Source organism: Stegodyphus dumicola, chromosome X2, assembly GCF_044657685.1.
Source record: "Stegodyphus dumicola isolate Sdum_Otavi_A_Nest chromosome X2, ASM4465768v1".
In the NCBI taxonomy this organism is placed as follows: Eukaryota; Metazoa; Arthropoda; class Arachnida; order Araneae; family Eresidae; genus Stegodyphus; species Stegodyphus dumicola.
Genome location: NC_140781.1, coordinates 94,555,684 through 94,571,650, shown reverse-complemented (window position 1 = coordinate 94,571,650; position 15,967 = coordinate 94,555,684). Strand labels below are relative to the sequence as shown.

Below are 15,967 nucleotides of genomic sequence, written 5' to 3'. Positions count from 1 at the left end.
GAGAAAACGGCTAGTATTTATGTTACATGGGAAAAAACACGAAAAGCAGCCATGTAGTCAACCCGTTCTTCTTTGATCAAATCTTGGTCGAACTCCCAGGATTCACAGGTCTTAACTATTGGGCCTCTAGTGGAACTTGCATTGAGACAGAACAAGTAGAAACGTTCAATGAATCTTGCAAACCACTGCCTTGCAAGGTTTTGGTTTGGTTTATTTAATTATGGCAAAGCACACGAGAGCTACCTCCGTGGAGGACTTTCTAATGCCTTTTAAGGTACTTTCAAAATTATGTTTATGTTAACGTAAAATCTAGCAACTTCCCTAGGATACGAATGCTAGGTTTGCAAGGGTAACATTTAGCGATTAGATAGAGTACCAATAAGGAAAAAGCAGGTAAAAGCTTAAATTGTAATAATACAACTTACTTCCAACTTGCATTTGGGAACTATTTGATTAAAAGTTCAATGATTATTATTTAATATCCTATACCGAAAACATTCGTTCTCAAAATTCAGACCAGCTCGGGTATTAAAGCCAAACATATATCCTACGAGCCTCCGATGTAAATCTGCAATACATTCATAAAAACTTTGAAAATATTAAGTTAAATGTAAAAAAACAAAGGTGAAAAATTGCTTTCGATAAACTAAATTAGAAAAACGCTTAAATCTTTTATGACCTACTAAACATTTTGCATGCTTCCTTTACAATATAATCTTTACTACGTATTTATTACACAACAGTGTCTGAACTAGACTTAAAAATTACTCACCTTGCCTAAAAATCCTGTGACACCAGTGATAAAAATTTTTTTATCAAGAAATTCCTGCTGAATACTTAGAAACAGTTCAGGGGTCACAACTCTGAAACAGAAAAAAGATTCGATTTAGTTTATTTTAACCCTTAATACTCTAACTGTTCCTCTGCTGAGACATTCATGGTATAGAAATTGGAAGGCTTGGAGACGCGTTTTCATATAGACAGATAAATTAGGGAACATGCCTGTTGGTATAAGTTATGATAAATTTCGAGCATAAAGGTTACTATACCAAGTATGCAATGATTAATGAATGCGTTTCAGAAAATCAGTCAAAATTAAATATGAAACTTTCATAAACAAAATTTAAGTGTGTATTGAGAATACGGCAAAGCACACTAGGGCTATCTGCCCAAGGGGAGGTATGCCTTCGTGGAGGACTTTCTAAGGGAAACTGGCTCGTATACACGTTACACATGGAGAAAACCACGAAAACGGCCATGCAGCCAGCCCGTTCGCGGGATTCGAACTTCGGACCGAACTACCAGTGTTCAGCGATTTTACCACTCGACCGCTGGTATTTTTAAAAATTAAACGCAGTATGGCACAAATAGGTCAAATTTACTGGCGAAATTGTATGCTTTCTTGGTTTTTGAATCAACGGTAAATCTTAGAAATATGCCTAGCTAATAAAGCCTTTGGAAAAGAGTAAACTAATGAATATAAAGTTGTATATTCAAAATGCATAGCTTGGTACGACAGTCAATTTTAATCTCCCATACAGCCAGACATTTCGCCGGGTAGTCTATTGGTTTTCAATAAATTAACAGTTCGGCAGCTGGCGAGACAATAGCACTGGTGAAGATGAAAGTGCTGTCAATTTATATTTAAGTGATAAAATTGCGAAATGGCTAAATATGAGATTAGGGTTTTGGATTTAACTTTACAGGACAAAATCTGGCAAGTCTTTTTATTGAAAAGATAGATGTTTCAGCATTACTTTTCTCCACACTTAAACGAGTGTTACTTTATTACAGTGTTTACCCCTAAAGCAAGTATTGTCAATAAAAATTGAACTATTCTGTTTTGATGTTTGGTATTTATTGCAATTACAAATCTCAAACTTACGTTCGAAATGTGATAGTAAGGAATTACGGCTATGCAGGCAACGACTATCTGCCTAGGGCAAGTGATGTCCTTCGCGGAGGACTTAGAGAAACTGGATCATATCACTGGATCACGCGAATATCAAAATGCCGAATGATATGGTATTTAAAGCAAGGACATAAAATCTGGTTTCGATACTGGGGGGGGGTGTAATGGGAAGTAGCTCTGATACCAGCAAAGATCGCGAAGATCTTAGTGCTTAAAAGTCAAGAACTCTGATATCATTAGCAAACAAAATCATTGTGCATGAATTAGCAGAGAAGCTTGCAGTTTGTATCAGGATTGCGGCTTTACGCTTTGGGATCTCGTCACAGCGAATGTGCGTGATGTTTAAGACAGTCGGTTTACTTTCAGGTAGGTTAGGTATCAAACTAAGACAGTTTAACCAAGAAGCACTTTTCGTGTGAAAGCGTATACATAGCAATACTGCAACTATTAAATTTCACATCGTCGTGTTATAGCTTGTTGCCAATGTCCGTAGTACAGCAAAATTAAACTTGTTTGTTGGAAGCGGCAATAGTTTTTGTATTCGCCCAATATTTACCAGTTTTAGAAATTATCCATTTTTTATCCCGTAAAACGAAAATTCAAAAAATTACTAGTTTCATGAAATATACATGCTTACTTTGATACTGGCTGCGTGTACTCCTTTCCTTCACTTCCAACCAATGCCTCTATGCTTGTGGGGATTTTTATTTCGTTTACAATCTTCTCAAACTTATTTTCGGTACATATAGTCTAAAATGGAAGCATTATTAACACATTTCTACGTACGAATGAAATTAAAGACTTAACTTAAATCTAGATAATTGGTTTTACTAAAATAATTGCAAGACTTGAAACAGGATATACTGAAGTACTTTATTCTCACGTTAATTTTTGCCTGTTGTATGTGACCTAAAAGTTTATTTTGGCCTGCTGCGTGCTGTCGGCTAAATCTGCAAATACCCCAGAAGACGTTTAATGGTTCCATTTTGCACAATAAAGAGGAAAATTTAAGATGGAACAAATGCAGTTAACCATGAAGTCAGTGTGCGATCTACAACACTCCCAAATGTTTGTACGTGCCGTTGCAATGAAGACATTTCTAAAGTTCTTGGTTTCCGATATATATACACACACAAAGATTTGAATGTTGTAGCGTCAATGTATATATGAACACTAGAATAGGAGGAACCTCGGACGAGAATGCTTGTTAAATCAGCTTAGCGGCTCAATCCCAAATTGTTTATGCTCCTGGACAGCACAATTGAGACCGACATAGACGCAGTCACCATAACAGTCTCATTAACTTCCTTGCATTACCCTTAGTTACAATGGTTACATTCTATTCTTAGCAAGAACATTAAACATGCGGATATTCACTTCAAATCGAGATTTAAAGCTAAGTCGTTGCTTAGCAACGAGCTTCACTAAGGCTACAAATTGTGTTAATGCCATAGCGTTATCACACCTTAAAGGACCATAAACATCCCAGCATACATAGAATAATTACTTGTTACGTTGGAAATTTAACAGACGTAATGCATTTGGATGAAGAGTTTGCTGCCTTTTAATGAGCATAAAATTATAAATATTAGTTCATTTAATGATATATAAAACAGCCTAAAATTTCGTGAAGTTCTAGTGTTAAAATTAATTACGTTATAGTAAACGGTGCTTTGATTATTCGTACCCCACGAAAAGTCAACTAATTGAAGACCGAATTAGAGAAACATTTGTTTGGCTATATGACTTATAAAATCTGTTCATAAATGAAAAGCATTTAATAATAAAAGTTTTTAAAAGAAACTTGATAGTACTGAGATTTCACAGCCGCCGGTCGATCCGTTTAGTGAAATCACCGTTAATATAAAAATCCACGTGCACTCAAACACGCATACACAAGTTATTTATCGTCCTGTGTATAACTCAAAACTGGCTATCGTACGGAAAGTTGAAACCGGAGTCGAGGATAATCAGAAAGTACTAAGAATATAAATAAGATAGTCGTTTACTAGGTATATAGTTTTTTTTAATACAAAGCATATCCGAGTTTCCTTCAAAGGATGCCTTCGTGGAGAATTTTTAAAGTTGGTTTCCATGAATTTGCCGTATGGAGAAAATATCGCAGCCGCCACGAATAGAGCCTTCCACAAATTACTTATTTGGACTGATCTGATCGGGTACTAGCATGCCCTACAGCAACTTTATGAATATCAGATAATGTACTTAAAGGCATCATTTGAATAAGAAAACAGTTAGCTCTTAGTATTAATTCTAGAATTCCTTCTTTGCATTGCACGAGATCTCCGTTAAAAGGAAAAGAAAAATTCTGCTTTGTGCAAGACACATGTTCAAAATCTGTGGATGTGATTTAAAAACTTCCTTAATTAAATTTATAATATTTGGATTCCAAGTTGTCGACAGATTTGACTTAAGTCAGAAAGCAGAAGTCGAAAATTTTCGAGAAAGAATTTTTCCGAAGTTTATTTAATGCAACAGGAAATTAACAGGCAAAGAGCAAAAATTCTGTACTCCGTCTAAGCTACTCGCATAACCGCTGAAACGATGAAAGGTCGTATTAAAGATCAGATTTTTTTCTACTTCGTGATATGCTGGGCACTGCTCAGTTTCATGCCTTTTCCACAGTTAAATCTTTTACTCGCCGAAACCACACATGTTTAAAATTTTGATAATTTGTTTTACATGCCTTCATTAAGGAGATAACAGGAAACTTGTGCGAAAAATATTATATGGTTTTAGGGGTGTTTTTACGTATTAGCGTAACCACTTTGGCACAGTTGGGGGAATTTTAGATAAGGATGACTTAGAATTCTAAAATATGTTTTTCATACAACATTATTGCAGACATTTTGCGTTTTACTAAATATTTATTCCCCCCTCCCAAAAAAATGCCAGTAAACCTACTTATACGCGGGCTTTTCTTTTATTGTAGTGTGGAAATTTCGTGGCGATCGCTTTATGAAGAGACTCAGAGCAACTCTTCCCTTTAACGATTTTGCAGCAAAATACCTTATTCCTTCAGAAATTTTAGTACAGCTCCTTGCAATGCAGCCAAATTTCACGAGCACATATTTAAAATTAAATTTAAGACTGGAAAAAAAATCACGATTTGTATGTACAAACGTTGTTGAATACAAAGAAAAGAACACAAAAATATGACATTGTTAGTGTTAAAATTGATTTGTCTCGCAATGGTTGTCGCAAGAATTGTCATGCGCGTGATTTCCAGAGTTTAGCGATTTCTATTAAAGTGATTCCGATAATACGAAAGTACCGAAACGGCTGCCCCTTTGTACTTACCGAAACGGTTCATCAAATTTGAACTAAAAATGCTGCAAAATTTCTGATGAATATTTTTTAGTTGAAGCAAATTTTAATCTTCAGTTCACTCACGTAATGGCTGAAATGTGTACTTAAGTAATTTTTATGCATGTTCTAGGTTGAGAGAGTCTAGTAAGCAGTTAATAAAATAACCGGGATAGAAGACATACAGACTGTGCTATCAAAATCTTGTATTTGATAAATATTAGTTACAGCAACGTTCTCCAAGATATACGAAGTCAATACTTTAGACTAACCTTTAATCTCAATATGTATAGGTTTATTGTATCATTATGACACAACAGAAAATGAAAACCAATCCTAACAGCAAGTTTCATGACAGCAAATGCCCAGGACAAAACAGCGTAGTTTGCGGCATTAGACTTAAGACATCTGGATTAACTTATCTATGTGCGAGGGTTTCGATCAAGTGTGGAATGCAGTCAGGATGTAGACGGCCCTCTTGTGTTGCGATTTCTCATTTTCTGACAGCTATCAGAACAAGACCATGAAATTCATCGTAACAAGGAGTGCAAGACTGTGCCTGTCGTTGGCAAGAGCCTTGAATGCCATACAGGTGACAGTACGACTTCTCTCAGTTATGTCCCCAGTTTTGATAAAGATCAGCCCTGGGAAACTGGCCTGAGGGTCTCTCACCCCTCCTCCCTTACCACCAACCTTTCGAGAGGGCAATAGTCGCATATTCAGAGTGCCCACATGCGGCACAGAAACTATACATTTACAAACATCCATGCCTTCTCCGGGATTAGAACCCGGGCCCTTCAGTACCACAGTAGGTTCCCCTGACTACTATACCGTCTGGATGGCTAACCCTCGTATACTTTGCTTTAATAAATAGTTTTATCTAGCTCAAAGGTCTAAGCCACATGGAGTCAAGGAAAGCTTATTTTGATACGAGGTTTACCGATTCATGCATGTTGTAAGGTAAAAATGCAATCCAAACGTTTATGTTCATGCAAGAATTTAGTTTTGGCTTCTGGCAAGATTCAGTTACTTTCATTTCCTGATACATAAGGTAATGTAATATGCGTATGTGCTGAAACCCTCCTAATCAGCCTCATGTTTAACGCAGCACACCCAACACAAACAAAAATACAGTTAAGAGATTAAAACAAATTCAGTCAAAAACATCAAATGAAACTTCTTAGAATGTTCTATTGCCATTTATGAAGTTCGTCAAATTCTGATACAAATATATGGAAATGCTAGATTTCCGAAATATAGATTCGAAATATTTTACTGTCAAAAATTTTAATTGCATACACCTTCCTGGCTTAAGGAAGTCTCGCTGGATCCGTTTCAGGGGACTAATTAAAACAGGCTCTAATGATTGCAACGTTTTACTGTTGTTCAAAAGTTAAATTCTACAAAATAACTTCCCTTTTCCAGTTTTATCACCTGTTTATTAAGAAGATTTAAAACAATCTCTGAAACTGGTTGGTTCGCCAAGGAAAAATAAGCAAAGCTATTAGTCTAAATGGAGGATTGTCTTACAATATTTTCTAAGGAAAACCGACTGTAGACATGGGGAAGCTAAGAACATCGTTCCACGGACCAAAAATCTAGACGAACAGCTTTCAGTTTCCCGCCACTAGATGGGTTACACTTTGAAAGCATGAAATTAAAACACTAAACCGGGAACTGAATCCCAGAGGACTAGAGTGTGTTGAGCTGCTTTCTCCACTCGGATACTGACGAGCTTATCTCAGCGAAACAGTAAGAAATACTTCTACAACTATTGTAATGCTACCTAATCTGGATAAGAAATACGATGTTTTCCGACTTTATTTTCATGAATATAGATCTAAGAAACGTACTTACAAACATTAAGACAAATTCCCCCAAAATAAGTGTTGGTAACAACGTTGGTAAGGTTTTAATAACGAATTTTCCTGTCGACTGACAAATACTGTCGCCAAACTCATTTAGCACTCATAATTGATAAGCGTGGAGTCAAACATAAAATAGTCTTGGTTTTACACAACCTTTGATAACCCGCTTTTATCTATTGATTATACAACAAAAATGATCTGTTCCTTTCACAGTCTTCCTTCGGAATTATCTGTGCATGTCTTAGCTAATTTTATTTACGATTTCAAATACTATATCCCTAACTTGCAGCTGTTGCTTATCTATAAGTGATCCGGCTTTTCGAAATGCGTCGAAATTACTGGCGCGAGTTTGGCGAGATCTTCACCTTTCAGTGTCAATGTGAAAATAGATTTAATTGGTTATTACAGAGAAAAAATAATATCGACAAAGTTTTATTTTAAAATGTTCAATACATTATCAGCGAGCTTTGCTATGATATTTAATATTTTCACGTAGTCAGTTATTAAATGTGCAGAAAAATGTGGAACATTTTCACTGAACGGAATTTTGTGCTTCCAGAGAATCGTTCAAAAAGAATAATTTTAGTCCGAGAACCATTCCAACTGAGGTATTTGAAATTTTAGAGAATTCTATAGCATTTTAAGGAGTAAATACCCAAGATCAGTATTTAAAAAGACTAATGCTGTGGATAATTTTCTTTAAACACCTGCTCGAAAAAGATCAACAGCCACGATACTAGTTTTTATTCAAATTTCTATTTTTGTACGATTATACATGCTCCAAACGAATATCGGGTGGCCCCAAAAATAAATCGAAATTAAAGCAAGAGAAGCAGCCTTATTATCTGTTCGGTTTATATTCGGCTATGCGGTAATATTGGCTTACAGTTCATGTGTTCTTTACTTGCTTTGGATTCTGTTTATCTTCGGCCACCCAGTATTGCTATAGCTTACGGGTTTAAAAAGCTTCAACTACCCAATTTTTAAAAATATTTTAAAGAAAAACTTATCTATAATAGAATTTTGCACGATCTTTATACGGGATACTCAGACACATAAGGTTAGTGGTCATATGAATACGGCAAAGCACACGAGGGATATTCAGCTCAAACAATTTTCACATCCGATATAAATTTTACACAAACCTAATATTTTCTACAGCAGATACGTTTTGTGGAAGCTAGGAAGAAAAACTACGTAAAAAGTACAGCGAATGTTGAAAACTAGTGCAATTCTGGGTTTCCAAGAACGGAAACAATTTTTGAATACGTATTATCAGATTTTCATTAAAATGCATTTTCCATTTCATAAAATTTAAGGATTATTAAATATTTCATAAAGATATCCCACTTTGAATGAAGAGCCAAAGTGCAGAAAAATCAGTTTCATAGCTTGAAATACTTCGGTCTTTATTATTAAATTCCGGAAATTAAAATGGATTTCCGTAGACCGGTGCATATTTACGCTACCGTAGATTGTATTTCAGTGGTTTCTGTATAAATTGCGGATATGGCATATTTTCAGAGGTAAAATTTCAAAAATTATCCTAAATGCAACATCTTTGTTACGGACGTGATGTCTAGGAATAACTTCTTTGGACAAGGATATTTTAATTAAAAGAATTTCAGAATGCCATTCGAAAAGGGACCAAAGTATATCTTAAGAGAATCTTTTTCAACAAGGAGAAATTGAAATACTTAAAATCTGTGCATTACTGAAGTGAAAGGTTTTGCAACTAGGTAGACAAATTCCCTTTATTAAAAATTCTTTTTTTTCCTTTGCAAAATCATTTCTCAATTTTACTGATCAAGATGTTCCGATTGCTCACATATTGTCTGGATTTAAAGTTTAATACTGTCATAATTTCGCATCTTTTAGATAATTTACTTTTTAAAAATCTCTTACAAATAAAAATGTTGCGAATTTAATCGTTGAAATACTGAACATGGAAATATTCAGCATCTTATCTCCAAAGATACGCGTTAGTTTGCATTTAAAGCCCCACACCTTATAAGCTTGGATTAAAGTAAAGAATACGAGGGCCATCTTCCTAAGGGAGAGATGCCTTCATAAGGATTTTCTAAGTAAATGGCACTTTACACATGAAAAAAAGGGGATTTGAATTCCAGCCAAAAAACCAATATTCAGCTGTCTTATTCCCTCGGCTACATATAGGCGTATAAACCTTAATTGTGAAACACTAATGAAAATTATCCGTATTTTATTCAGATTTTGATTAACAAAGAGTTTATGAAAATGCATCCGTATTTTATTCAGCTTCTAATTAAAAAATAGTTAATAAAACGCCATCTTATCTCCAGTTACAAAATATGAAATATTCGTATTTAACACTAAGAGAATTTTAAAGCAACAGAGAGCTCGACAATATATATGTTACTCATTTTTTGTGCTTCACGTATTTTAGATAGTTTTAATACATGAGACTGTTTGCACCACTAAGTGAATTCAACCCTCAACGTAATCAAAATCCTAACCCACAGGCCAAAATATTGGTTTAATTTATATTATTTTTACACAGACAGTAAACTTTCAGCACGGAGCGACTTAATTCCTCGAAAATTTAAGAAGCAATTTGTTCAAGTATTATTGTAGATGAGAAAATCTTCCAACGTTAATTCATTCACTAAAATTTCGCCCCCTCTACACATACGTAGTTAATTTTTTTCTATATGTAACTTTGGCAATTTATTGCGGCCAATTATTCCTGGCTTACTCCTCCTTTTAAATTTTCGGAGAGTTTGAGCTGGTCACTGTTTGCAAAATCAAATTTAAACGATCATCTACAAAATTGCTTTTATCGGCTTTATCCAACTTATTACATTTTTTTGAACTAATGACAAACAGTGTGGTTGATCGATTTAACCACGTAAGAGGGCATTCACACAGCGCTGATGCATTTCTGCTACGTTATCTTAACCAATATTTTACAAACTTTTCTCTATATATTTTACTGGAAGTAGTTGCTTGCAAGCTAAACAATATCTAACGAGTCACCAAAGCATTGTCGGTTGATCTTTACATTATGGTAACTTGGCGAATTTTTGGCAAAAATTTGGCGACCAACTCTCCTACAGCAACCCTCTATTTTGTTTTTCCCACCGCCATTTTGTCTTCACGAAGTAAAGACATGTTTCTTTTCTTTTTATCTACTGAACACTTCTTCCAACAATCTACTAGCCGAATTACACTTATGCTAGAAATTTTATCTAACAAAACTACTTCATCATGACAAATATTCACTGCAAAATTAAAGTGCACAATACCATACTCCTAACGCGTTTTTCAAAATAACACATACACATAAACCATGTACACGCCGACTTATTTTTACTTAAACATCCCAGAATTACACAAAAATGGCATTGCGCACACTCTTCACTATATCCATGTACACTGCTTTTTTTTCATAAATTAGAAAAATTTCACGAAAATACATGACAATTTTCTGAATCTTTAAAACCGGTAAAAAGAACATATGAAATTACCTGATCGGGAAAAAGTTTATACCCTTTCCAAATATTAACATTTCCACATAAAATAAATAAAATATCCAAAAACTTTTACCTCTAAATCATCTATTATATTATACACGTCACCAACGAATTCATACCGCAAGCATTACAAATACTTAGTGTCAAATATTTAAATTATTTCCATGCACGTTTACTTCAACTTAAACGTATACCAAATTCCTACAAACATAAAATTCACAAAATAACTATCATTTAATTGAAATATCACTAAACCATGTACACGTCGACTTATTTTTACTTAAAAAAACATCCCAGAATTGCACAAAAATGGCATTGCGCACACTCTTCACTATATCCATGTACACTGCTTTTTTCTCATAAATTAGAAAAATTTCACGAAAATGCATAACAATTTTCTGAATCTTTAAACCCGGTAAAAAGAACATATATGAAATTACCTGATCGCGAAAAAGTACATACCCTTTCCAAATATGAACATTTCCCCGTATAAAATAAATAAAATATCCAAAAACTTTTACCTCTACATTATCTATTATATTACAAACGTCACTAACTAATTCATACCTTTACTTCATTACAAATTGTTACAAATACTTAGTGTCAAATATTTAAATTATTTCCATGCACGTTTACGCAAATTACTTCCACCTTACATTTAGAACAATGCATAAAAATAATATCCTCAAATAATTAAAAATACTAACTTACCTATTCTTCAGAACCTTCATTACGTGTCCAATAAACTTTTCTTATTTCTGTTTCAGGATCTTTAAAATCATACTTATAGTTCACACCAAGGTACCAGGTAAAATAAATAATTTAATAAAACATCTTTACTTCTATCTCGCACAACCTTAAAGAAACACTTATTACTACGCCTTTCAATTCCACTAAATACCCATTTCGAATTCACTTTAGTTAGGGCCATGGGATCCAAAAATTAACGAACACTGTTTCACACAACACAGAATAAAGGCAAATACAAAATTTCCAGATTTTTTCCCGATTTTCCCCCTTTTCCGATTGAAGAACCGTAATTCGTCCATTAATATCACATGATCTCTCATTTCCCTCACACAAAATAATGCGTAATCGGAACTGAGTACTGCTCACATTATTACCAAAGTCCCAGGTAGTAACCTTTATCGCCTCCAAAATGTCGCCAAACTACCAGTTACCATATTGTAAAGATCAGACGCATTGTCTTCTTGATACAGCAGCAGAACAGATATTTTCAATTATTCGACTACAAAAAGCACATGAGGGCCATCTGTATAACGGAAAGGATGTCGTTATGGAATACTTCTAGGTTAGATTAGCTTGATTGATGAAAGCTAAGAACACGAATGTTGTGTACGTAGGAAAAATCCTCCACTATAAACTTTTACGAAAACTGCCATGTACTTAGGACAGACATGAAGAGAGCTATAAACTTTTAATTGGCTTCTATAAAAGTCAAGTAAATTTAAAACTTTTTAACATTCAGTATATTACAAATCTAAACTGCTTTTAACAAACTTCATGCAATTTAAAATTTTTTTGTTGAAAATAGACATCTATAACCCAGTGCAAATTAGCACCGATTGGGGTTAGGTTAGCAGATTAAGAGAAAACATACGGGAGATAGTTGCATAAAAAAGCAAGGAGGACATGTCCTCGTAAAAGACATTCTAAGGAAAACTTATTTATTTTACTCTTAGGAAAATCCATGAAACCACTCTTGAAGCTGTTATTTTAACCTGGACCAAATTACCAGTGTTCAGCAGTCTTATCCTCTCAGCCAGTGGTGAGTCGCACTGATGTTGGATTTATCCTTTCGCAACAATAAATCATATTGGTAGGCATCTTTTATGAAAATTCACCAGATAAGAACGACTTAAAACTCTGATGGCCCAATATAATATTGCTGATTTGAGATAATTTTGAATTAGCAGCTTAGAACAAACCCGCATTAAAATACCCAATAAGCTCAGTCATCAGATTTTTAATTAGAATTTTTTATCAAGTTCCTACGTTTCGTGTTGAAATTAAAACTCACTTGAATTCTTTCAAAGACAAAAAGTGATACTAATAGAAAGCAAGATAAATGTATGATTGCACTTAATGGTTAAACCCCACTCACTGAAGTAGCTCTTTGACAGCAGATGATTTAAAATCACTTTAAAAAGCATATATACAACCTCAGAGCTACAATTTACAGTAAATTTCAAGTACAACGATATCTACTTTAAGTGCTCTGAACGGAGTTGTAGAACTCCAAATACAACACTATAATGTTTAAAATAAAAAAAGAAACGCAAGGGAAAAAAAGTACACACTCACCTCCATCTTACATCAGACAGGAACGAAGTTGGTAAGCCACTCGGTATTTAAACTTGTAGGAAATCACTGTTGCCACTTTAATAAGTATGAAAGCTTCATTTCAACGCACACAGAGGGAGCAACGAAAACTGTGTTTATTTTAAGGCAGGTGCCTGTAGACAATAGAAAACAACTATGACCTGGGAAATTTGGGATAGCATATGAATACAAAATATTTAGTATATCTGGAGAACAACTATATATTCGAGCATTTAATTTGTTCGTACTCATTTTACAAAGACGGAGATTAGTTTTAAAGAAAAATTTTTAATTGTTCTACAAAACATTGTTTCCTCTTTGAAAACAAATGTTCGCAGAAAATTTCTGAAGAATAAATATTTAACAATTATTTCTTTTTTTCTAAGTACCAAACGTAAATATTTCATTGATTTAACTAAATTTATTTGTCTAAAATCAAATTTTACAGGGCATTTTCTTAGATGACGTTTTAGTGGACTAATATTTGTATTACAGTCAAGGAAAAATCATACAAACCTATGTTCTTTTCTTAGAATCCAATCCAAGATGTAAACCCAGTGTTCAAAGAAATTAGTGTTTCTGAAGGTGCATTATTTTGCGAAGTGATTCCACAAACTTCATATTCTAAATTAAATTCGTATCTTAAACTTTTACCTGTTTTGTCAAACATATTTCGGCATACATTTCATTTTTAGAAATTAGTTATTTATTACTGATTAACATATTTATTTGCCTTTTTTTATGACCGTTTAAGAAAGGCGTTGGAGATGTATACGTCTGAAACAGGAAATTCTAACCTTTTTCCTGTTGTGTAATGTCATTACTCATTACGTAAATGCGGGGGAAAATGATTTTGCCAAGAAATTAAGCCTGATACATACCTGTACAGTGAGTCATAAAGTGTTTGGGGACAATAAATTTTTAAACATTTGTTGAAAGAATGGTTGAATATTTAACTTAAAAGAAATACTTTTCTTACAAGCCATATATTAAGGATAAATACAATTTAACAAATCTTGAAAGTAATGTTATATAAATATCAAATTACACACGCTTGCGCACAAAAGAGAAAGTAATGGTAAAAAAATATCGGAACATACAAACATTTTTCGTTCTTAAAACACTAATCAATATTTTAATAATGTGCATAGATTTCCAAAATTTTAATAGAGGATTTCATATATTTTTTTTCTATTTTGTAGTGACATTTATTTCTAAGTTCACTTCCACTGGAAATTTTAAAATTGTCTCGCCCTTGATACCAAATAGGCTCAATAGGGCTGAGGTCTGGACCTTACGCAGGCGTTTTGATTACACGTGGAAAATGATATAAAGGCCACAGTTTGCGAATAACAGAATTATGCTTAGAATCATCGCCCTAGTGAAGTTCGTAAAGCAACAATAAGCTCATTTTATTTTTAAGTAGTTTGTTTCACGGTTCGGCTTAAGATATTTAAATACATAAATTTATTTATTTTGTCTTCAATCAAGTATAGGTTTTTCAAAGCTGCAAAAACTTGCATCGACTATCATGGCCATCTCTATCATATTTTACTGAAGCCATCTGGCCATATCTATCATTTTTTACTGAAGCCATCTGACCATCTCTATCATGTTTTACTAAAGGAGAATGATTCTTCGTTTGACGTTCACGATTAGTTTTTTTTTTTTTTTTAATTTTCATTTGATTTCCGTCACTACAGAAAAGTTGAATTTATTTTCATCTACAGCTATAACTGAATTTCGAAAATTTTGACGCTTTTTAACATAGGTCGTAGCAATTTGTAATCTTATTCTTGGGTTTTCTTTGCTGCGAAAATTTCTATGCTTCTAGTAATTCGACCATGACAAATTATATTTTGTTAAAATATTCATGAAAATTTCTAATTAGCAAACTTATTAAAATCCCATGAACTTCTAAAGTCAATTTGATTGCACTGATTTTAGGATTAAAAATAATATTTCTAACGATCCACTTTTCGCGGTATTCAATGAAATGCTTTGGCTTTCCTGTTCGTGTTTAGTTTTTCAAACAAAACGATCGAACTGTTTGTTTTAACATATTTGAAAATTACATAAAGAATAACAGATTTTCTTACCATTCAATAGTTTATCCATTTTTCTTGGAGATTTTGCTTGGTTCCAAAGAAAGATTGTGAGGTTTCTCGTGTCAAAAGGAACCTCGGAATGTTTCTAGGTTTATTTTTCTTAAGCTGTATTTTTTCCAAGTTTAAAATCCTTGTTCCAGACATTTTACAAGAAAAGTCTGACAGATCTGGCTGTTTATCACATTTGTTACCTCATTGTCCCCATAATTTTGATCTTAATATCACATATTTAAAGGTGAGATATTTAAAATGTTTCGTTTATTTATAAATGTTAGTTAATTATACTCATCATAATGGATTTAGTATGGTTTTAGACAGCTCGAACAATAAAATTAATTAGTTTTGGATTAACATCTGAATTTTTATTCCTGAATGTTTGAAAATCTCCTATCAGTCCTTTTTTTAAGTCACTGTACGACAGTCTGCCAAATGGTAATTAGATTGGCGAGATTTCACATGGATTGAGAGGAAAAATATTGATTCCAAGAAAACGCGAGGAAACTGCCGTGAGGCGATATACATACATATATTTTGTTATTCTTAATCCCGTAGTAAGCGGGGTCTATGTTTGAGAAATTGGAAGATTTTATATAATCAATCCTGAGTTTTATTTTGCAACAACATACGTTTTTCAATTAATTTTAATCAATCGCCTTCATATCTGATCACAGTAAATGAGAGATATGTAATTATCTTTTAAAATTGCATTTTTACACATAATCATCGCATAAAACTCCATTTCGATTCTTGAAACTGAAACCTAATTAATTTACTCAGTCCTAAAATACCACAATCTAAAACTTACAAGCTGAACCTCAAACAGACAGATATGATAGCCAAATAACATAGTTCTACTCGTCTTTAATGTCAATCACTTAATTATCATTACACCTGCAACCT

General features: G+C 33.6%; 1 protein-coding gene across 2 annotated transcripts in view; it reads right to left on the bottom strand.

The window, feature by feature from the left end:
- Nucleotides 1–13,071, bottom strand: part of LOC118185810 (fatty acyl-CoA reductase 1-like) — a 48,915-nt gene extending 35,844 nt beyond the window's left edge. Inside the window, exons 1-3 of one of the 2 annotated variants that reach the window (XM_035355728.2) lie at nucleotides 12,942–13,071; nucleotides 2,550–2,662; nucleotides 773–863 (exon numbers count right to left, since the gene is read on the bottom strand). In XM_035355728.2, coding sequence (XP_035211619.1) covers nucleotides 773–863; nucleotides 2,550–2,662; nucleotides 12,942–12,947 — 210 coding nt within the window. In that variant the 5' untranslated portion in view covers nucleotides 12,948–13,071. The remainder of the gene's footprint in view (nucleotides 1–772; nucleotides 864–2,549; nucleotides 2,663–12,941) is intronic. The other variant, XM_035355727.2, reaches the window with a different exon arrangement.
- Nucleotides 13,072–15,967: the final 2,896 nt, after the last annotated feature.